Source organism: Podarcis tiliguerta, assembly GCF_965153285.1.
Source record: "Podarcis tiliguerta genome assembly, chromosome: 3".
NCBI classification, from domain to species: Eukaryota; Metazoa; Chordata; class Lepidosauria; order Squamata; family Lacertidae; genus Podarcis; species Podarcis tiliguerta.
The window spans coordinates 42141517-42165950 of record NC_139536.1 but is presented as its reverse complement, the minus strand read 5'-3'; the positions used below and the strand labels follow the sequence as shown (position 1 = coordinate 42165950).

Here is a 24434-nt window from a genome sequence, read left to right as displayed (position 1 = left end):
ACCCCAGCTCTGTGTAGGTGTTCCAATAACACTCTACATGTATTGGAAGCTAAACAAATAATTACATTCCATTCAGTGGAAAGAGCTTGTGACAATAAAGCATTTTTTAAAAAAATATATTTTTTTTGGAAGCCGCCCAGGGTGGCTGGGGAAACCCAGCCAGGTGGGTGGGGTATAAATAAATAAATAAATGAATGAATAATAATAATAATACTACAGCTGCTCATTGAATGAACACACACACACTTATGTTCCATTTTGTTTGTATTTTAGCCTAAACATGCTTAAGATTGCCGGTTGGGCTTGTCTGATAGTTGTTTTCTTTTGGGGAGTCCTTGCCTTCAGCTACTATCGGTATGTGAAATTATTTCGGGCACTCCATTTTGTGGACCCAGTGATGTCATTTAATTCAGATATTACTTCAGCGGTTTCTTCAAATGAAGCAAAGAAATATGAGTAACCCAGTTACAAATTATTACTTGTACTTATTAAACTGTATATGAACATACAATACTGTAATGTTTTAAACAAATGCTGTAATGTTTTAAACAAATGTTGTAATGTTTCAAACTAAGATTAATACAAGTATACTTTTAAACACAATTTGCTAACATTCTCTAAAACTCTCAAAAGCTGATCATCTTATATTTTTCAAAATCCCAATCCCAAATTGGTCCATTCCTTCTGTGCAGTAATTTTTTAATAAAATAAAATATTTATTCAGAAATGGTTCTGTGATGTTAACAATGACCTCTGGATACTCAAGAACTGAATCATTAGCACTGGTTGTTTTTTAAAATTTCGTTTTTATTGAAGATTCTATTGCGCTACAAAATAAACAGACAATGGAAAAAACATATATAGTTTCTCCACTTTCAATTTATAGAGTTTTTCACAGTAAGTGGGCGTTCAGTGTGAGACACTAATCCTTAGCACTGTTCATAGTACTGTTCATAATGGTGGTAGATAGGCTTGGATGTTAGGACAAATGTCTATGAACAAATATTTATAGCAAGCAATAAACGTGTTCTCAAACTCTCTACCTTCCATTCCAATTTGATATAGCTCAAGATTACTGAGACCCACCAGTCACAAAATTGTAGCAGAGGGAGGCAGACTTTGGCGTAATCAGCTAACAATTACTGGCATCATTTTCTACTGATACCTAATCCCTCTTTGAAATTTCTCAAGTTTTTTGCTTCAGAGATTTTCTTGTGACAAGGAGTTCCATAGCTCAGTTTCATTCATGCTAAGAGCATACATTGGCTGTGAAGGCTGTTGAAACTCAGCCTCTCCATTTTAGCCAGAAATTTGCAAATTTGGAGTAGAGAAAGATTTTGCTTTATATTTCCTCCTCTCTTTCATGTTTCCCCAAGTATTTTTATCCCTTGTCATACTTGTGCCTTATTCTTAAAACTGCCTGTTTGCTTCACCCCTCCTCCCTGTTCCTTTAGCATTGACTTCTTCCCGCTATAAAAACTTTTCTATTACCATTTTATTGTTGTTATTCTTTAAAAAAAATTAACCCTGTATCTCTTTCTCATTTCTTTCAGCATCTTTCCCCTGCCCTCAGATGAGGGACACCACATTTCCCTCCCCCTCTGAACTTCTTTGTCTCCCAGCCACCTTTACCTAGCATATGGGGAGCTGTTGGTGTGGGTTTCAGTCCAGCCAGAAGTCAATGGCACAATCTGGGGCAGGGGGGAGGAAGAGGCACTGGGCAAGCTGTGACACTGAAGTTCCCCATTGGTCCTTGATACATCATTTAATGAACACTGGATACGGCAAAATGTGGCTTAACATGAGAATGGACCATTTAGCGTTTGTGTCCCCCCAAGTGTTACTGAACTCCTGACAGCTCCATAGAAAGGTGCCTAATACCAAGTCAGATCATTGGTCCAACCAGCTTAGTACTGTCTACACTGACTGGCAGCTGTTCTGCAGGATTTCAAGCAGGGGTCTCTCCCAACCATACCTTGAAATGCTGTGGATGGAACCTGGGACCTTCTCCACACAAAATATATGCTCTATCATTGAGCTGTGGTCCCCAACTAACATGGCCAATGGTTAGGGATTATGGGAGCTGTGATGCAACAGCATCTGGAGGGCAACCGTTTCTCCCTAGTTTAATATTTTTTTAAGAAAGCAGTTTGTTGTTCCTTACATTAATCTGCTCAGAAAGATATACTGTATCCTAAACAAGAATTCACCACAACTAAACAAACTCTCCCCCACCACTTTTGACATTCTTCTGAATCAAATTTGATATCTGTTTTTTTTATAAAAAAAACCATCTGAAAATAGCGCATTGCAAGCTTCAAATCAATATAAAATAAATTCATTTCCTACACCATTCAAACTCTGCTGTGGAAAAAATAAAGTTATTTTGTCATATGTGTATACAGTATATCAAAACTCTGTATTAGAACACTAGGGCTGAATGGAAATGGGAGCTGAAAGGGAACCTAGTATGAGCAGTGCAACAATCCATTGAAAGTGATTTACCGAAAATGAAAAAAACAGTGTGAGAAATGCAGCATTCTTGTACAGCTCATTGGTCTTTCAGCCTTGATTTTATAACTAGACTGTCTTTTCTTGGGCTCCCAAATGCTATGTACAAAACAGGAAAGGAGATGGGGCACCAAAGGGCCGCTCCAAGGTTTACTTATGATTCTTATGGCCCCATCCCTTTATTTGCATATAATGAGCACATATATATACTGTATATAGAAGGAATTATGTTTTCCAAGGTGCTGTGAAATGACTGTGGGTCATCCTGGGAAATATATTCTCACTTCAACCTGTGGGAGTGAGCAGTGTGCTCACTCAAGTACAGTACAGCAATCAGGTTCTTTGTTTCTGTGCCAACATTGGTTGATACAGAGAGATCACGAGGCAGCTTTGGTTGCTACAATGGTAATTTGGGGACATTAATTGGGCAGCACTGACAAATGGCTGCTGGGCAGTCTGGGAGCAAAGGATGGTACTAGGGGACTAAGCAATTGGGAAGAGGATGTCAGGGGAATGTTGTGCCAGGGGACAGCAGACCTTTGTCATGGTGATGACAGCTTGTGCCCACATAAAGAATGAAAAAGAAACAGATAGGAAGCAGAACACGACCATAGCCATATTTCACACCTGAAATGTTAACTGCATCCTTATGCAGATAACACGGATGTGGTGATCACCATCTATTTGTTCATAGGTTTAAAACACTGCTACTGTAATGAATTTATAGTCCTGTTCAAATTATAATCTCATTATGGTGAAACTGACTGTGAATTAGGCATAGCAACTGTCAGCGTCATGTGCTTTCCCTACTTCTGGTTCTTTGTAGATGAGAAGAAAGAGCTGCTGCTTTCACTTTGGAAGAAATCACAGTTCTCTCCAACGTACAAACTTGCAACTGTCGTTTGATAGCCTGGTTTGCCAATTCCTTTGCTTAAACCGAGTTTCCCCAGGTTGCACATAATGGGAGTCTGTGATCTGTTATAAAAAGAACCTCCTTTTGCACATGAAGGAGAGGAGGCCAGCGATTGATGATGTTAAGCGCCGCTTGCGAGGCGAGGGGAAGCAGAAGCACTGCAAAGGGGCTTCCAGATGGGATCGGGCGCTGCACACGCCCGCTCCTGAGCTCCCTCCTCCTCCTCCTTCTCCCTATTCCAGCGAGCGCATAAGGCCACAAAGAAGCAAAAGGGCTCGAATCCTGCGTGCGCCCTGGGCAGCTCCTCCGCCACAGAAGGGCTTCTGAGCCCCTCAGTCAGCTGAGGGCAGCGGCGGCTCCTTCACATACGCACCGGGCCCTGCCCCCGTCTCCCTGGCGGCAGCGAGGGCGCTCAGCCAGCTGCCCCCGCCTCGGGTCACACGAGGCGAACTTTCGCGCGGACATTCGGAAGGCCGTTGATCAAGAAACCCTCGCACGTTCCAGCTGCCAGAAGAAGGCAGACCTGGGGAAAGGGCTCCCGCTTCTTCCCTTTGGCCTGCCGGGAAACATGCCTTCTCCCGCGCTGCATGCTGGGAGTTGTAGTTTGGGCGCCTCACCTCCCCGGCGCTGAAGATGTGGGCAAGCTGGAAGGGCTCCTTCGCGAAAGCCGTTGGCCGAGGGGGGAGGAAGGGGCGCGCGGGCGGCGCAACAGCCGCTCCTCAGGGAAGGTCACTTTCGCGCGTCTCCCGCGGCCCGTAGGGGTGGGCGGCGGCGGCAGCAGCCCGGAGACAAACAAGAGAGGCGGAGCTGCGCTGGGCCCCACCCGGGTGCCGGTGGCGGCTCTCGGCTCGCGTCTGCTGAGCGCGGGGCGAGGAGGCTTCGTGGGGACGCGGCCCCGGCTCCCCTCTTTCCCTCAGCGGAGGCGGCTCCATGCTGCCGGCGGCTCCGTCGCGCCCCTCAGCCAGAGGCCGGACGAGGAGGCGGCGGCCGCCCGGGGGGCCTCCCGAGAGCGCCCCGAGGCCGCCGCCCGAGGCCTGAGAGGGACCCCCGCCTGGAGCTGCGTGAGGGGAGAATGGCGAACCAGCTGGTGATCCTCAACGTCTACGACATGGTGAGTGGGCGACGGAGGCCTGCCTACGTTTGTCCCCGCAACTCCCCGCCAGGTTCAACTCTCTCACATTTCCCGGGCTCTCCTCTCATCTTTCGCCCTGGGCTGCTGCTGCTCTGCCTCCATAGCTCCTTCCTTTCCCAAACGCCACAGGAGTATCCTTCTGCGGCTCCTCGGCGCTCACATGTTTCTTCTCCCCCCCCCCCTCCTTCCATACATTGCTGCAACAGCAGGATGCTGGGTTAGATACTCCTTTCATTATCCCTTTCTTGTCCTGGAAAGGTACAATAACAATTTGGAAGCGAGGGAATTATTAAGGGCTCCAAAGTTATCGCAACAGGTGTGTGAATTTTCAGTTGCCTCTCCTCGGGTGTTGGATTCGTGCCCATCTCCATCTTTGGTACTTTGAGTTGATCTTTGTAATGCCATGCATACAAAGAAAGAACGATAGTGTTTTAATAAGGATCTTATCAGAGTTGGCCAGAACACAATCCTCAAGTTTCTTACACTCTGAATTGCCTTGAGGACTAGAGCCTTACACCACCATTTTTGCATGTAGGAAGAAGCTGGTTGCAAGGGGGCGGTGACTACTTAAAAGATCAAATGACAAGACCTGGACACAAGTAGAAACATAATATCTTTTCAAACAGGTTAGCACTCGTGTAGTCAGGTGGCCTTAAGGTCTAAATTATAGTACAGTACTGTACTGGTTTATCATGTGGGGAAAACATTGGAGATATTTAACTCCCTGTTGCTTTTGGCTAAAGTGTTGCAATCTTTTACTTTGCCAGCTCATAAATGACACACACCATTCCTATCTAGTTATCTGACTTCTTCAGCCTTGCACAACAGCTTCTTAAGAATTGCAGAAAGCCAGTGTGAATTGAGTGGATTGACTGTCAGAACAGAAGTGAGGAGACCTAGGTTCAAATTCTCACCCAGCCATGAAGGCCATTGTTCACTATCTCTCTGCCTAAACTACCTCACGTGATTGTTGTGGAGATAAAAGAGGGATTGCAGAGAAATATGTATGCCCCCTTGAGCTTCTTGAAAGAATGATGGGATATAAGTGTATTTTAAAAAATAACTTGAAAAAATATAGATAGGAAAACTTTGTTGTTGTTGCAAAATAGTTGAAAATTCAGCAAGATGTGGTAAATTATTTGCACATAAAAATGCAAGAAGGTGGGAAACATCTGCTTAGCTTCTAAACATAAGCCCCTAATGTTCTTAAATGCTTGGATACACTTAAATAATATTGTTCTATTTTGTGTCACTAATGTAATCTGTTGTGCAGTGAATCTAGTTGTCAAAGTTTTTTGAATGAGTGAATGTTTTTATTAGCTGCAAATTTCTACAGCTCAAAGAGTAAATTTTCCCTATTGTTTAAGTTCAAATAAATTAGTTTCGCCAGAATGGCATTGGATAATAGGTGCACAGTCTATTAACATGCTATTCACCTGGTCCTAATGTTTTATACCTTGGCTAACAAGCAGCTGAAGTATGGGTTGCCTCATCAAGTAAAACAATAGAAATACTTAACTAACTAACTGACCAATCACATCAGTTCAGCCCCCCCCCCCCAAGTCCTGTTCCCCCCAAGCAAAGTCCTGTGCCCCCTAACAAAAATCCTGGCTACGCCCATGAGCTGAAGTAAAATAGCTAGAAAACAGGGTAGTTAGTTGAAAGTAGAAGAAAATTGTGGCATCAGAAACTTAAAGGGCTGGAACATTTAAAGTGAGCTGGAACACTGAGAAAGTGCTAAAGTGCACAGAAGGGCACTGCAGCAGAAGCCAGGAGGAGACCAAATGAGACTCAGAAGCTGAACAGAGGGTGCAAGTTGATAAGTAGTGGCTTGGGTAGGGAAACAATCCAGAACACAAAGGGCTGGGAGCATTTGTCTCTGCTGTTTGTTTGTTAGCTCTGATATGTAGTTACTTAAATTGTAAAGTTAGGGCTGGATTCAACTTGTGCTAGCAGGAGGCAGCACAACGAGTCCTGCTGGCACAATGGGGCTTGTACTGATGGAGCAATCATCATAGCATAACACTGAATTCCACCCTTAGTTTTAATGAAAACTGTTCAACTTGTATTACTAAATCCTTAAGCATAGTTGCTGTAGGGGGAAAATCAGTTTGAGGTCTTGCTACTCACCACATGCTTAAGTACCATGTCACTCCTACCAATATTAGGAAAATGTTGAGCTAGTTAAAGTTCATATGGTTAAAGGGCTATTTAGTGGAGGCAACCAGAGAAAAATAAAATGGTCACTTGGTAGTAGTGGCAAAGATAAGAAGCGGTGGGGTGGGGTGGTTTGTCTGGTTTGCTTTCTGTTTTTCCTTCTCCCAGTGCAGGCTATAACCCAGGCCATTTATGGAGATTAAGACTGCTAGTCATTATGGCTTTTTTACCTCCAGGGTTGGAGGGAGTGCAGCTGTAAATATCAGTTGCTGGGGATCACAAGCAAGGAGTGTCCTTGTGCTCATGTCCTTGTTTGTGGGTTTCCCAAGGACAAAACAAAATGCAGGATCAGATGGGCCTTGGGGTCTGATTTACGTCATGAAAGTTTGCTATCTCTCCAGCTATCCCAGGCATCACCAACGTTTTTGGGCCTAAGGGAACATATGCAAATCTAAGAAACTGTTATGGGCACAACACACACACACACACAAATTCACAGAATAAAAAGAGCTAGAACACCTAAACCCCCCCCCCAAAAAACAAATAAAACAGAAGTGAAAAGCACATTAGTTGCACTCATACAAGCAGCCCCTGCAACCAAAAAAGAAGCCTCAAACCTTGATTTTTTAAAACAACAAATTAGGACAGGGAGTCTTGGCAGCAGCTGGGGAGGTATCTCAGGGTGCCATGGTGCCCATGGGCATCACATTGGTGACTACAGAACTAACTTATCCTCTTTTGAGGATGAAAGGAAGGAACCCCTGCATTCCTCTTAGAAGTGAAATGTTGTAATTTAAAAAAAAAAAAAATCCCATCCCTTTGCTTAATCTCATTTGTAGGTGCCAACTCCCAGAGGCTGAGAAGACTTTGCCCCCCCAAAAAATATTTGAGGGGGCTGGGACCGCTCAAGTTGATGGGCATTGCCATTCAAATGGTGTGCATGCACTGCGACATATGATCGATTGTGCAGGGCATGGCTTAACTGCCCACCCCCCAAATATTTTATTCAAGTTGGCACCCCTGATCCCATTGCTTTTTATCCCCCCCCCTTACACTATTTTAGGAGTTTTGTGTATTGCTACCAGAATATTTCCTCTTTACCTTCTTAAACTGCTGCCGAGTTCAGCTTCTCTCTCCTGTTCCATCCCTCTACCTGGTACTGTGTTGTCTTCTGCATGACACACATGGATACACCCTTGTTGCACCAGACTTGGAATGCAAGAGGGTGGATAAAAAAAACCCCATCTTCCTGTGGGAGCCTTGCAGATCTATTATTTTTACATTCTTCAGAGTAATTGTGACCCAAATGTCGTAGTGGTGTATATATTGGATTCTTGTGCATTCTTCCAGAAGCTGTCTGCCTCCCTGAGCAAGCTATCAGTGAACAAATTCACTACCATGGTTGCTTCCATTTTACAGAATGCACATTATTTTTTTGTCTGCATCTTCAAAAACAATGGGAATTATTTCCCAGAAGCAAGAAAATCTTGCTGCTCTTGTAATCTTTTTCCTGTTGTACTTTGCTTAATTCCATCCATTTTTCTTCCTCCTTTCCTGGAGGGCTATTTGTATGATTATAAAGTGGTTTAATTGCCTTCTATAATGCAACATCTAAGTGGACATCTAAGTTCTCTTCGTGTCCCAATCTTTCCAAAATGGCTATTCCGACTAATTAGTAATCTTGACAATAATCTGCAATTAGGTAATAGTGCAGCTTTGTGGGTTAGCCCAGAAAGGAACTAGCCTAGCTAGATGGTGGACAGAGATGTGTTTTGTGAAATTCATTGTGTGAAGTATAACTTTCAGTGCATGGCATTTGGGAGACAAAAGCAAGAAGTGCTCTGATCCCTTGTTGTTGGCAAATTACTATCCACTATTTTTTGTTAACCTGTAAGTAGTTAAATGTATATGCTAACTGAGAATCCTAAAGCTATTACATAAAGACTGCATGAAGAGAATGCTCTGTAAAAGTCCCAATATGTGAAAGTCCCCCGAGTGTAAACTAACACCTAATGTATTCCCTAACTTTGAACAGTGTATCCTGGATCAGCAGAACCTCCCAAGTAAATTACCTTTGGGTACAGCTGTGACATATTGACTGATTATGGGGAGACTTACAAAGCTACAGTGAGGGTGTATTGCTTTGTAGCAAACAAAAAAAGGCACACGTCTACTAACTTGTTGATTTTTCAGTTTGTAGTATGACTGGTTTGGGAAGGTTTTCAGAGATCGCCTAATGCAATCTCTTGTGTCTAATATGCTCAAAACATATCAGTTTTTTTCTATCCCTAGTTGAACCTTTTTTAAAATTTATTTTCTATCCAACTCAAGCTGGATTTAAACTAATACCACTGATAAAAATCACATATTTTTCAGAAATGATGAGTAGCTAACCAAGAGGGCACATCCAAAAAACTATTTAAAAGGATATACCCAAGTTATTGAAGCAGGCACTCTGTACCATTTCCAAGACAAGCAGTGAAGCTTCCTGATCTAGTGGTTGGGGGGACTGTTGCAGTGCAAACAGAACCCACCAACAATGCAACCGATAAAATTTCATCTGATTGCCTATTTAGACCTTTTTCAAACATAAAATTGTGGTTTAGCATTATAGGCAGTTTCATGTGAGTGTCAGGTTTGTGCACTTGCTTCTGGCATTGCTGTGAGTTTAGAAGCATCCAGTCCCATATAAATTCTCTGTGGAAAAGAAATTCCTTGTTGGGTGAATCGCCTTGCCTATTTCAGTTCCTGTATCCCCTTTCTCCACCCATTATATGACTTCTCTTAATATGCTCTTAATGACAAGTCTTCCAAAAGAAGTAGTGGGGCCAGACATCTGCCATGATCCCACCCTGGTGACCATTTTTTCTGTAAGCACTTTATTACCACAAATAGTTCCCTTTTACAAATTAAGTCCATGGCAGAGAACGTAATTTTCCTTGTTTGTAGGATAGTCTGAGAGAACTATTAGACAGAACAGGACTAATGCAAGGGGGGTGGCATTTGCAGAAGGTCTGGACTCTGGGGAAGAACTGTGGGGTGCATTTCTATTCACAATTCCCTGCTGCCCCTGCATTTCCCATGCAGCTGAGTTTCTTCTAGTCTCAATTGTACTTTATATTTGCTGCATGATACTCAGTTTTGCAATGTTCATACATTTAAAGACATCTTTTCAGGGACCTAGTTTTGGTCCATACCATCAACATGGCTAAGCTTTCGATTCCAGGTACAGAAGGTAATTATTTCTAATCACCGTGCCGGGCAGGGGGGAACTAATCCCCTCTCAGTGAAGTTCTTATAATTCTTCTAGTAGATTGGCTGCAGATTCAGTGGAACACAAATTCCATGGGTTTTTCAGAACGGATTACAGTTGTACTTATTATTGTTTTATTGTTCAGTATGTGCAGTTTCTGTAACCTTGCAAACAAACACATGCATTATGTCAGTGTTATTTATCAGTCACAGGTATTTTTAAGGAGAGGCTTCTTAACACAGTTTTGACACCTTGTGCACCATACAGTACTGCCGAGACAGGATCCTCTCCCTGTTCTTGTGTCCAGCCGCCTGTGTTTTGTGTAGCTATGTTAATAAAGAGACAAACACTTGTAGACGTAAAGGTTTAATCAAACAGGTAAGCATTGCCACTGAGCTGAACCAGAAATGAACTTAATATTTAATGGTCCAGCTCCGCTATTAACTGATATTTCAAGTGGTACTTGAAGCTATCACCTTGCTGAACCGAAGTAGGTTCAGCAACTCGGGTTCTGCGAAGGAAAATGGGATATAAATATAATTTTTAAAAATAGTTTCCTGTCAAATGCAATCCAGTGCTGCCCTCCTGTACCCTGAAGGTTCTTTCAGTTCAGAGCTATGGTCCTGTTGAAACTCCCACTCATTAAAGGGGCAGGGGAGGTATTTTTTGCCAATTAAACCTCACCACTGTAGCCTCATGCAGCATCTTTAATTCTGCTCCAGCTCTCCAGAGCACATTTTAAGTGAATACAAGAGGCTGCAAGAGGAATCTGCAAAAATTCTCTCCCCTCTTTCCATGTACAGGGCTGACCTCTTGAATTAGAAAACCGTAATCACAATCAGTTAAGTTTCCCGTTTTCCTTTTTAGTACTGGATGAATGAATACACTTCCTCTCTCGGAATTGGAGTATTCCATTCAGGAATAGAGATATATGGCAGAGGTATGTATCACACTTTAATCTCACATTGGTGCAAAGAAGCAGCTAATGTACATAGGACATGTAGTGGGTGGGTGGGAGGGAGGGAGGAAAATAGCAGTGTCTCACTCCCTACATTTCACCATCTTATTTCTGCAACAAATATTCTGACTGTTTATTCATGGTGTAGATCAGTATTGGGGAACCTGTAGCTCTGCAGATGTTGTTGAACTCAAACTTCCATCAGCCTCAGGCAGCATGGCCAATGATCAAATCTGGCAGCATCTGGAGGATTCCTCTCCCATGGTTTCTGCATATACTGGCCTCAGCGTAATTGTTATGGGAATTTAAATCAGTGTTCTCCAAATGTAACGTAAACTTTTATATAAATACATAAAGCACTGACATTTGTACATATAAACTACTTTGTAGCAGTACAGTGGTACCTCGGGTTAAGTACTTAATTCGTTCCGGAGGTCCGTTCTTAACCTGAAGCACCACTTTAGCTAATGGGGCCTCCTGCTGCCGCTGCGCCACCGGAGCACGATTTCTGTTCTCATCCTGAAGCAAAGTTATTAACCTGAAGCACTATTTCTGGGTTAGTGGAGTCTGTAACCTGAAGCGTATGTAACCTGAGGCACCACTGTACTTCAGTTTTAACCTACAGCTGATCAAAGCATGTCTATAAAATCACCAGAAGTGAAAGGCCTACTTACAATGAGTTGTGCATAAAATCCTGATTTTGTATTTCAGAATTTGCTTATGGTGGACATCCATACCCTTTTTCTGGAATATTTGAAATTTCTCCAGGAAATGCATCTGACTTGGGAGAAACATTTAAATTCAAGTAAGAAGTTTTTTCATTTATTGGTGTAACCCAAAATACGTTTGGGTGATTTAGATTCAGACGTCTGTTGACTACAACCTGCTAATTTTGAATAGTATGTTTCGAGCAACCCAAAGTATCAACCCACTACCTCTTAATATGAGATATGGAACTTAATGTAATGATTAGAGTGTTGGAATATGGTCTGGGAGACCGGGATTCAAATCCTCACTTTGGGCCAGTCACCATCTCTCAGCCTAACCTACCTCACAGGGTTGTAGAATGAGGAGCAGGTACACCACCTTGAGCTCCATGGAGGAAAAGATGATATATATATAGTAATAAAAAATTGATATACAGTATAAAGCACTAAATAATTTTAACAGGCCTGTGACTGCATAATAAATGATTGATTATACATTTGTATGTACACAAATCTGGATTTACAGAGAGATCTCTTGGATAAGAGCAAGGAAGTGGTAGTGTAAAAGTAGTGAGGCCTCGTGGCATGAAGTTCAAAAACAACCACAGGACAAAAGCAGTGAAGTTCTATTTTTAACACAATACTTTTTGGAGGTGTGTGCATGCTGTCAAGAGCAAACAGGGAATAAAAACATATCCAGTCTGATTTGCAGCAACTTTCTCTCTCTGCAACTGCCTCCACCCTCTTTTATTTTAGAGAAGCTGTTGTTCTTGGAAGTACTGACTTCATGGAGGAGGATATAGAAAAAATTATAGAAGAACTTGGAAAAGACTTTAAAGGAAATGCCTATCACTTAATGCACAAAAACTGCAATCACTTTTCTTCAGCTTTTTCAGAGGCAAGTATTATTTGTTCAGCCTGGGCCATTACTTTTATAAACACTTTAGTACTTGTAGGCTACATAGGTTACATATGTAATATTAATGTGTTTTCCATCAAGGACTTGCTGGAAATAAAATGGTAGCAGCAACACTTTTCACTGCCACCTCCAGAGAGGAAGCTCTGTGGGTTTTTAACCCAGCTGGCCAAGTTATGAAAAAGAGCGACCTTGTAAGAGTAATCATTCTTTCTCAAAAGCAATTGGAAACCTTAACTTTCCCCCCAGTTGTTTACATTCATATAACTGGAAAGAATGTACAAAACTGCATTTTATAAAGCTATACCTTACATATAAATGACTCATACAGAAAACTGATAATTGTAATTTTCATTTGATAATTTGAACTTTTGAAACAGCATTAATGAGTCACTAAATTATTTGTCATACACTTACTCTTTATCTTACCTGGGAGTTAGCCCCATTGAACTGAAATAGAACTTCTGAAATGGCATGGCTAGGATTGCACTGTTGGGGTAAAAAAGGTCATTCAAAAATATGTTCAGTTTTTGATGCCCAGCTTACTGTTATTTGCAGAATGGACTGAGTTGTCTCAGAATTAGATTTAGTATTCGTTTTGCCTGTCTCACAGGTAACATCAGGAAGGGTTCATATTCACTGTACTATAATTGACAGGCATTTCAATTCAGTGATTTGTATTTCAAGTATAGAAACTGACATGTACTTTAAAAAGCACTGGATAACTTGTGGCATTTCATATAGATTCTCTGTGGAAAAGAAATTCCTCGTTGGGTGAATCGCCTTGCCTATTTCAGTTCCTGTATCCCCTTTCTCCAAAGTTGCCTACCAAAAGAATGGCTTACACCTGCAGCTCTTCAGTCAAGTGTAAGCCAAGAGCTTCAGGAAGAACTGGAAGAAGCAGAAGATGCAGCAGCCTCAGCTTCCTTGCCAAAGTCAGCATCAGGGGCAAGAACTGGACATCATGCTAAAATATAGGTTTAGTCCAAAGTTCCATTACACTGAAGCCTTTGGAAGCCTTGTCAGTAACTGACTTCATTACAGAACTTCAGAGAGTGGCCATTTTAATGTCTTTGGTATGCAATTGATTCTCCAGCTCAAGATGATGGTGTTCCACTCAGGATTTTATATGTAGTGGGGAAAATGTTTATGGGGGAAATGGGAAGGACTTATGGTGGAGCTGCTGTCTTGATTTTCATCTAATCAGCAAGCCTGGACTAACTGAGCAGAAGTTAAACTGTTTACAGTATTGTGTGCTGCTGTTTACAAGTCCCACAGGGACACCTGCCATTGATAAATTTTAATCAGCTCAATTAGGCCTGCATGACTTCATCAGCCTCAGTGGATGAATGAGCAGCTTTGTTGGTTGCTACCTTGAAATTGGGCAGGACAAAATATTTCACTTCCAACTGTTGCTGATAATGAAGCAGGGAATGATGAATACTATGTGTAAACAGGGTACATAATTGTCAATACAAAGAAATCTGTCCTAGTAACCAAGGAGGTTACCTTAGTATGTATCTGAGAATATCTGTTCCTAAAACTGTGACTTCTCTGTCAGTTTTTATCCACTCATGCTGAGTGAATTAATATTTTACTACAAAGCTGAGTGTGTTCTCTCTGGTGTCAGATTTCAACCTCCTTTTTGCCTCATGTTTTTGTCTGACTTAGAGATGCAAAATGTCATTCTGAACATCAACAGTTTCCCCCCATTAAGATCAAATAACAGTGCTGTTTCACATTACCTAGATAGGAGGAGGAATACAGATGAATCATGCAATTAGACATTAACATTAGATAACATAACATTTGGTTCATGACTGAACTCACTTTAGCAGTGTGAGTTTTACAGCTAACTTAACCAGATGTAAGTTGCTGCTTAAGAGAAGAGTCTCTTAATAGAAACATGAAGAGAAATGGAAAGTGCTTTGTTTAGTTTTCCATCAGCAACATTCAACAATTACAGGGAATGCAAAGGTTTTCTCCAGCTTCTGTATTCACAACAGAACCAATGACAGCTATAGGTGAGTTACCCAGATGTTTCTTTTAGTGACATAGTTTTCTTAACTATGTTAGTCTAATAGCAACTATCAAAGACAAATTGCATTCATCAAGATAACAGAGGAATTCATTCTATTTGGTATCTTTCCCCAATGTTAGCATGTCTTCTTCAGGAAGAAGGATACAGTAGAATTAATAGCAAATTGGAATAGGTTTTAGATTTTTATTATACATGCTGCCTTAAGGATCTTGCATTTAACTGGGAAGAGGCCAACTGGAAATTATGTATAAACAAAGGTCTGGTGAAGAATATGTAAATAACTCTTACTTGTGGTATTACATTGCTGGGTTTGTTGAATAAACTCTTCAGAGTAGATGACACAGTCAGCTAAATTGGGAGGTATTTTGTTGCTGCACATATTGGACAACCTGAAGAAAAGAGGGCTGTTTAATTTGTTCATAAATTTACATTATGTTCTGGCATATTATTTTACAAATACAATCCCACTGAAGGTATAAAAATGCTATTGTTTCCAATTAAAAGGGCATTAGATATTTTTCTAACCACTTCAAGTTTTTACATACACTCATTTGAGGGAGACTTTGTTGTAAACAATACTCAGGTATGCAACATTATCCTGTTAAAAGTCAAACAATAATAATTCTCAAAAATGTGAAATAATGAGCATGTTCCATATTTTAACCAACCTTTTTTAGTAAGAAACTAAATTATCTTTAACAGTGCCGTTATGATTGCATTTTAAACATTCTTGTTTTGTCAGTAGCCAGCACAATCTGCTTAAGCTGCTAGATTTTTTTGATGCCACATGTTTAACCCTACACTCTTTGTTCTTTAATTTATACTTTTTGATTAGGATTCTGAGAATTGTACCCTTATGATTGACAATCTACTCACGCTTGCCAAATTATATAAAGCATTTCTTAGTAGAATGACAATGGGATAGATGAGAGGATTTCTTTGAACTGCAGGTGAAGTGGAAATGGAATTTTCCATCTTGGATCTGAAGCTGTTAATGAAGCTCAAATGTTAACAAGATGAGCTCTGATCCAGAGCCGTCTGTGTGCTGAAATGCACACAGCATTCCTCCATTTGAAAACCTCCCAACTTATTTCAGTGGAAGGGGCAATTTGGTAAACATATTTATTGACACTTAAGGAATTATCACCTATGTCGAGGCCCTTGTGAGGACTTATGAAGCAGTTGTGCCTACATAGGATTGCTGGATTTTGGTAATTCTGTAGCTTGTCATAGTTGTTTGGACAACCATTAGGAACTAGATTAATCTCCATCAAATTTTTATCAAAAAAATTGGCCTTGTTCTGCTCATATTCACAGCACTGTATATGATACACACATACTTTCATACACATCGATAGCATGCAAGCAATGCAAAGATATACATGACACAGTAAGTACAGTCATTTTTTAATAAATAATTTGGTGGTTCATTTTGAATACGAGTTCCCTGTTAAGCCATTTAGTAATGATCATAGCCCCATGAACCAACTTACCATTTGAACCTTGAATTTGGTACATCCTACGAAGTGGTGGTAGTCTTATATCTTACCACATGTGCTATGCTCGGTCTCCACTTGATTCTTTAAAACAAACAACCCTGCCAAAGGCTGTTCTCAAAGCAATAGTTCAAGTTACCTTTCACCAGCATTACTACTCAGCAGGGAGTACACTGTCTGCCAGTGGCCAAAGTGTGCATTTAAAAACTATAACACTATTCTCAGCTAAGAGAATACTGGATATCTGTGGGGGTTTTCCAACAAAAACAAACGGGTAGTAGAAATACATTCAGGGTTCTCTGATCTGTCAAATTCCTAATACTTGATTATTTTTCTTTAAGATGGATTACTGTTGTTTGGTGTTCTGTCTTACTAAAACCATTTTTATTAAAATGTCACCCTTTATTCAGGAAGCCAAAAATAAAATGCTACATTTTGTCAGTTTGCATCAGTAAACTGTATAATGGTTTGATTATAACAATGCAGTGGGTTTCCAACATGCAATAGAATTGTAATCACAATTGATAAGAAAAATTTCACTTTTAGACAGTTAGATACTGAATTTTCACTGACACTTTTTGTAACTTAAAATAAGTTTACTGTAATGCATAGTATTTGTATGAAATAGTCAGAGAATTTGACTTTTGTTACTTTGACATGTCAAACTATTATAAACTTGAATCCATCCATTTATTAAAGAGAAGTTTTTTATAGAACAAATCACATGTGTTCTGTTCTTGTCAATTTAAATATTAGATTTCAATTGGTCTTCTTTATATACTATTGCATTATTAAATCTATTTTTATATTTTGGGTTAAAAGTATTAACATGCAAGAGTGAACAAAGTCTTTCCACATGACAATATTCTTTTTAACGGGTTTTTATTAAACAGAAGCAATACATAACTATATAAACTCTATAAGGTCTTTCAAAAACAATCCATATTCAGTGCCATACCATGATGAAGGGGTGATCACTGGAGAGTTTCAAATTAAACTATTTCAAAAGAGACAACAGAGCAATGGGAACTGATGGTGGGGTACAAGGATGGCTAATGTACAAAACAAGAGAAACATAACATTTATCAGAAGGTTCACAAAATTTATTCTTATCTAGATATCAAAGAAAAAAAGGAAAGAACAAGAATTTCTTGGACAAACAACTTGCTATAAGATATTTTTATGGGAAAATACTAGAAAAGCCAAAAAATTATTGCATCCTGGTACAGTACTGACATTCATCAAAAGCACCTGGCCTCTTCAGCATTCTACAGTGGTACCTCGGGTTGCATACTTAATTTGTTCCGGAGGTCCGTTCTTAACCTGAAACTCTTCTTAACCTGAAGCACCACTTTAGCTAATGGGGCCTTCCTCTGCTGCTGCACTGTCACCGCCTGATTTCTGTTCTCATCCTGAAGCAAAGTTCTTAACCCGAGGTACTATTTCTGGGTTAGCGGAGTCTGTAACCTGAAGCGTACGTAACCCGAGGTACCACTGTACTTTGAGATGGAGGGAGAGACGCGACATTTTCATGATGGTATTGGGCAACTATCAACTCCCAATTGAAACACAACAGACCCATATGCAACATACCAAAAGGAATCTAGTCCAACATACAACTCCAAGATACAGTGGCAGGTCTCTGGCAAAAAGGATGGACCTTTCCTGCTCCTTTCCTGAAAAAAAGCAAGTCAGAAGGAACCAAGAGGAAAATGAGAACAAGAGTAGAAATTTGGAGAACAGGAGGCAGAATGCAAGAGAAACTGTAGGGGGGTGGGGAGTGAAAGTTATAAGTGACAGTTGGAGAGAGTGAAAGGAGCAAGATGATTAGAAAAGAGCAGAACATGGTAAAATAGAGGGCATAAAAAGATCCTCCAGTTCATACACAGAAAAGAAGGATGGGAATAGAAATAAATCAACCCCTGCCTTTAAATAGAGAAGCAGCTATATGATGCATCAGATGCCAGGAAGATGTGAGGGTAGGGGGGGGGGGAGTGACAGATGAAGCCAGATCATCTGAAATGGGTGAGGGTCCTTGCCTCTCAAGTGAACAAGGCCTTGCACATTCCAGTTGCCTTTTGTCATCCTAACGTCTGATCTCAACCACAGAATGGAACTACCAACTTTTGAACCAGATGGAACAGTTACTTGTCTCCTGCAGCAGAGGGTACGTGCACAGCACATTTTAGCACCTCTGAACTGGCCTTTCATTTACTGTGAAGTCACTAAAGCAATAGTGATGTCATCAGCTTTCATAGAAACAGAATACAAATAATTCTTGGATAAATAGTTGCATTTCACTGCCAGATATATATTGTCCTGATCCATGGAAATCTATTCAGTTTACAAGACAAAACAGTGTTATGAGGTTAGTAAAAAACATAGATGCCTAATGATTAAAGTTTTGACTTAATCTACAATTAATAAGATTTTCCTGTCCGTAGACTTTGAAAGGAAAACACCAACTTCAAGCAGAAAGGCCTGAAGAATAATGGAATTTATTAATATGAGTGTGCTAGAACTGTCAGAAAAACTACCTCAGCTAAGAGAAAATGTCAAGAAACTGAATGACAGATTCATGGCTTTGCTAAACATCAACCCAAAAATGCAAAAAGCAAAAGCAGGGACTAAAGGGTACATCAGCAGTGATAACTACAGGTACTTTAAGCTATTTTTTAGAAAAAAACAACAACTTAAGCAGTACAAGGAATTGAAAAACAGGTTTGAAAATAAAAAAGACAAGAAAGACTGGAGCAAAGGGAAACTTGCTGCTTTGCGGAGACTGTTTAAGAGGCTAAGCACCTGGGGAACCCAACATAAAGAAGAAATAGATGAAGATCAGGAACTAATTCCACTAGATTTATTTGATGTTTCCTGTGACACAACATAGGTTATATGAATTTTCCTTACTCTTCCCCCCCCCCCCCCCAGTTCTATGCCTAAAAAAATTAAAAACCCATTGAAAAGAACAAACTGTCCAGCTTTTCAATGTACAGGACCTATTTACTTGGAAAATGATGATGATCTGGGCTGGCTTTAAAATAAGTTTGAGAGAAATGCTATGAAACACGTGATTAGTGCACAAAAGCGTGGGAGCTTATTTAGTTCAGCAAAGTAACAGGAAGCATGTCCTTTGAAAATACTATCAAGACTGATCACGTAACAGGTATTTGCATAGAAGTCAGCTTTGCCACCAACACAAAAGGCTGTTTGTGGGGGGAAAGCTCTGCATCCAGCATCTATGCTGCCGGAAGTGTGACCAGTGCTGCTGGTTTGAGTAGCACAATCACTTGGGGGGCTCCATTCACATATTCCTGCCTTCCTGAGAAGCTGTCAGCTTGGATGGCACTGTCATCAGAAGAGGGAGATAGTTCAGAGACTGCAGGAGCAGTCACTCAGCCTCCTGTTACATTTACAGTTTCGTAGTACGTCATTCACCAGCTTCCATTATAGTTAAAACATTCCTACCACATGTAAACCTATTTACACTCAGTGTTGCCCTGAGGAAGGGCAGCTTTACAAGCATTAGTTGACACTGCCTGTCATTGGCTCTTTCCACCTCCTGTTGGCTTCTCTGACATCCACCCCACCTGTACCAATGGGTACCAGCCACCACTGACAACGTGTATGCTTGCCACCCAGAATGGCTGGGGCAACCAAATATAACAACAACAAATGCGCATTTTTACCTTTTTAAACTTTAAGTTATTATGTGTCCAAATATTATCCAACCATTGTTGCAAACCATGATTACATAATTGTTTGGAACTTTGAAATTATTTAAAACAGAGATTTGAAACATTGCAGGTCTCAAAGAATAACTAAGCAGTATTCCTGCAAACAGGAAAAACAAGCTTCCTCTCAGCTCAGTGTAGATAAAAAGACCAGACTTCCACCCAAAGTAGATGAATGTGGTTCCACAGCAGGCTCACCTCTAAAATTATGTCGTCAGGATGCACCCTGAGTAAAATGAAGAGACGATCTACATTTTTTTTAAAGCTACAGCATCTTCACAGACAACCACCAGATGGCATACGGAACTAACTTTTCATTCATTGCGGATACAGTATGTACTTGAAATCTGTATCTTACGAATGTCAGAAATCTTTTCAGTCAAATAACTTAGGCAGTCCCCTGTAAATATGTGCTTTCCCCCTAAATCTCTGGGCAGTGCTATACCAGCAAGTGAGAAAGTCACTGTAAACTCCTTCTCTCCTCACTCCCTTGATTTTCTGTCAGCTGTCAGTCACGCTCATGTAAACAAATTTACCTTGTTTTTCCAAATTATTCATTTTCTTGTAAAAAGCCTAATAGTCTGTTTAATATATCTTATATAACTGCTAATAAAAAATCATCAATGTATTTTTAAATGAAAGGAAAATGTATTTTTTTTTTGTTACACTTCTGTGTCTAACATAACTTGTATTTTGATTACTGAAATGAGCCTTAGGATTTGTTTCCTGTGGCGAAAGGCGGGGGGGGGGGGATGTAAGCCTAGAAAAAAAAATCCATCATAATTCTTAAGTAGAACTATTTCCATTCGCAAATACAAAGAATTAAAACTATTTTAACTATTGGGATAATTTTTGTGCATATTGGATTTTGACACTGTAGATTCCTTTTCATCAGTCACTAACCTATGCAGTTTTTAAATACAAAACGCAGCAAGAATCAATTATATCCCTTTGCAGCACTCCCAAGTGACCACAAAGTGCAGGGAAAGAGGCTTTGTGCTGGCCAACAGGCAACGGCTTTTTCCATCTGCCTTCAGCACTAGGAGCCTTCCTAAATTGAAGGGTAGCTTCTCTCTAGCCAATAGATAACGCTACTCAGCTTATATCCTCTTGGCTTTTTTTACCTCGTACTCCATAGAATTACAACATGGTAGAGTTGGAAGGGATCCTCAAGAGTCATCCAGTCCAACCTCCTGCAGTGAAGTAAATTTTGTTGCCTTGCTCGTAAAAAAACAACAACCACCGCCTGCTGTGTTTCTCTGTAGTTGTGGTCTCACAAGGATTCTGTGCGTTTTTCACTTATGTCTGGAGGCAGATGTGGGTAACTGATGTGTTTTATAGAGGCCAGGACAGTGACGGATTTATATAAGCTAAACAAGCTGTAGGGCCCCACTCTCTTGGAGGCCCCCAAAAAATTTAAAGGGAAAAAAACTTTGATCAAATACATATTTTGTTATGTACAAATGGCTTTAGATCCCTATTAGGTCCATAATACCTATTAGGTCCATCACCTTGCCAACAAAGGTCTGAATACTGGTTTTCCCAGTAGTGATGTATGGAAGTGAGAGCTGGACCATAAAGAAGGCTGATCGCCGAAGAATTGATGCTTTTGAATTATGGTGCTAGAGGAGACTCTTGAGAGTCCCATGGACTGCAAGAAGATCAAACCTATCCATTCTTAAGGAAATGAGCCCTGAGGACAGATCCTGAAGCTGAGGCTCCAATACTTTGGCCACCTCATGAGAAGAGAAGACTCCCTGGAAAAGACCTTGAAGTTGGGAAAGATTGAGGGCACAAGGAGAAGGGGACAACAGAGGATGAGATGGTTGGACAGTGTTCTTGAAGCTACCAGCATGAGTTTGACCAAACTGCGGGAGGCAGTGGAAGACAGGAGTGCCTGGCATGCTCTGGTCCATGGGGCACGAAGAGTCGGACACAACGACAACAGGTCCAGAATTTACTATCATAGCATATATTCAACACAAAAAAAACGACAATTTGCTGTTGACAGCTGGACCTATAAAGGGTCCCATTACCTTCAGTAGCTTAGGGCCTCATCAAACCTAAATCCGGCCCTGGGCCTGGACGTATGTCATACTAAGCGTTACTGTGCTATAGGAGATCAGAGGCGCTTCGCTCTGACCTTGGTGGTGGTTCTGCTGCTGCTAAGCCATGGTTTGCTTTAGGATCCAAACTTGAGCTCTTCGGGGGTTGTCATTTACAACTGCGAGGGGAGGCTGAGAGAAATCCCTACGAGGCCTTTACAGCTGGGTCATCCTAATCCACCCCTCGTCACCACACCACGCTCATGTTTCGCGCTTTCGTTTCGGAACTTTTCAAATTCACATGCCCGCCTTTCCGCAGACGATATAACATGACGATATAACATTTTCTGACACAAAGTCAGAAAAGCTAAAGCACAGAATGAACTCAGGCTTGCTAGAGAGGTTAAAAGCAACAAAAAAGGCTTCTATGGGTATGTTCGTAGCAAAAGGAAGAACAAAGAAACAGTGGGGTCACTCAGAGGAGAAGATGGTGAAATGCAAACAGGGGACACAGAAAGGGCTGAACTCCTCAATGCCTTCTTTGCCTCAGTCTTCTCCGATAAAGAAAACAATGCCCGACCTGAAGAATTTGGAGCAAATGATTCAGCAGAGAAAACACAGCCCAGAATAACTAAGGAGATAGTACAAGAATACTTGGCTAGTTTAGATGTATTCAAGTCTCCAGGGCCAGATGAACTGCATCCAAGAGTATTAAAAGAACTGGCAGATGTGATCTCAGAACCACTGGCAGTCATCTTTGAGAATTCCTGGAGAACAGGCGAAGTCCCGACAGACTGGAGGAGGGCAAATGTTGTCCCTATTTTCAAAAAGGGGAAAAGAGAGGACCCAAATAATTACCGCCCAGTCAGTCTAACATCAATACCAGGGAAGATTCTGGAGCAGATCATTAAGCAAACAATCTGTGAGCACCTAGAAAGGAATGCTGTGATCACCAATAGTCAGCATGGATTTCTGAAAAATAAGTCATGTCAGACTAACCTGATCTCATTTTTTGACAGAATTACAAGCCTGGTAGATGAAGGGAACGCAGTGGATGTAGTCTACCTTGATTTCAGCAAGGCATTTGACAAGGTGCCCCATGATATTCTTGTAAAGAAGCTGGTAAAATGCGGTCTTGACTATGCTACCACTCAGTGGATTTGTAACTGGCTGACTGACCGGACCCAAAGGGTGCTCATCAATGGTTCCTCTTCATCCTGGAGAAGAGTGACTAGTGGGGTGCCACAGGGTTCTGTCTTGGGCCCGGTCTTATTCAACATCTTTATCAACGACTTGGATGATGGACTCAAGGGCATCCTGATCAAATTTGCAGATGACACCAAACTGGGAGGGGTGGCTAACACCCCAGAAGACAGGATCACACTTCAAAACGACCTTGACAGATTAGAGAACTGGGCCAAAACAAACAAGATGAATTTTAACAGGGAGAAATGTAAAGTATTGCACTTGGGCAAAAAAAATGAGAGGCACAAATACAAGATGGGTGACACCTGGCTTGAGAGCAGTACATGTGAAAAGGATCTAGGAGTCTTGGTTGACCACAAACTTAACATGAGCCAACAGTGTGACGCGGCAGCTAAAAAAGCCAATGCAATTCTGGGCTGCATCAATAGGAGTATAGCATCTAGATCAAGGGAAGTTATAGTGCCACTGTATTCTGCTCTGGTCAGACCTCACCTGGAGTACTGTGTCCAGTTCTGGGCACCACAGTTCAAGAAGGACACTGACAAACTGGAACGTGTACAGAAGAGGGCAACCAAAATGGTCAAAGGCCTGGAAACAATGCCTTATGAGGATCGGCTAAGGGAGCTGGGCATGTTTAGCCTGGAGAAGAGGAGGTTAAGGGGTGATATGATAGCCATGTTCAAATATATAAAAGGATGTCACATAGAGGAGGGAGAAAGGTTGTTTTCTGCTGCTCCAGAGAAGCGGACACGGAGCAATGGATCCAAACTACAAGAAAGAAGATTCCACCTAAACATTAGGAAGAACTTCCTGACAGTAAGAGCTGTTTGACAGTGGAATTTGCTGCCAAGGAGTGTGGTGGAGTCTCCTTCTTTGGAGGCCTGTAGGCAGAGGCTTGACAACCATATGTCAGGAGTGCTCTGATGGTGTTTCCTGCTTGGCAGGGGGTTGGACTCGATGACCCTTGTGGTCTCTTCCAACTCTATGATTCTATGATTCTATGATTCTATGAAGATTTCTTCCAGAAGAAGAAGCAGCCGTCGCGGCTTACTTGCGAGAACGCCCCGCAATTTTCTGGCCAGCCTTATTATGAAACACTTGCGGCAGCATTGCCACCATAAACGTGGCTGGCCCGCCAACCGCCCTCGTTAGTCTTTAATTGCTGCTGGTTTATCCTGAGGCGCTCCTCCCCCCGCCCCGCCCCGCCCGCCATTAGGCGCCATCAAACACCCTGACGCGACGACGTTCGTGGCGGGAGCAGGACGCGGGAGCGCGCGCGCGAGGCTGCTGGTTGGGAGGTGGGGGAGGCTGAGAGCGGAGGGAAGCGGCGCGCTCCCGCGCAGGCGCGCGCGCTGCTCCGTGACC

The 24434-nt window shown here is 41.5% G+C and overlaps 2 protein-coding genes and 1 long non-coding RNA gene across 3 annotated transcripts in view; all 3 read left to right on the top strand.

Moving 5' to 3' along the window:
* CATSPERE (catsper channel auxiliary subunit epsilon) overlaps positions 1-857 on the top strand; it is a 54619-nt gene extending 53762 nt beyond the window's left edge. Inside the window, exon 22 of the mRNA XM_083432151.1 lies at positions 274-857. Coding sequence (XP_083288277.1) covers positions 274-460 — 187 coding nt within the window. The 3' untranslated portion in view covers positions 461-857. The remainder of the gene's footprint in view (positions 1-273) is intronic.
* A 3069-nt stretch (positions 858-3926) lies between these two features.
* Positions 3927-16804, top strand: DESI2 (desumoylating isopeptidase 2). Its single transcript, XM_083432272.1, has 5 exons — positions 3927-4535; positions 10834-10906; positions 11636-11729; positions 12388-12529; positions 13292-16804. Exons 1-5 carry the CDS (start codon positions 4497-4499, stop codon positions 13523-13525), a joined length of 582 nt encoding a protein of 193 aa, XP_083288398.1. The 5' UTR covers positions 3927-4496; the 3' UTR covers positions 13526-16804.
* A 967-nt stretch (positions 16805-17771) lies between these two features.
* LOC310673667 lies at positions 17772-19300 on the top strand. Its single transcript, XR_014509159.1, has 2 exons — positions 17772-18452; positions 18529-19300. It is a non-coding gene; the product is annotated as an uncharacterized lncRNA (long non-coding RNA).
* The last annotated feature ends 5134 nt before the right edge of the window (positions 19301-24434 follow it).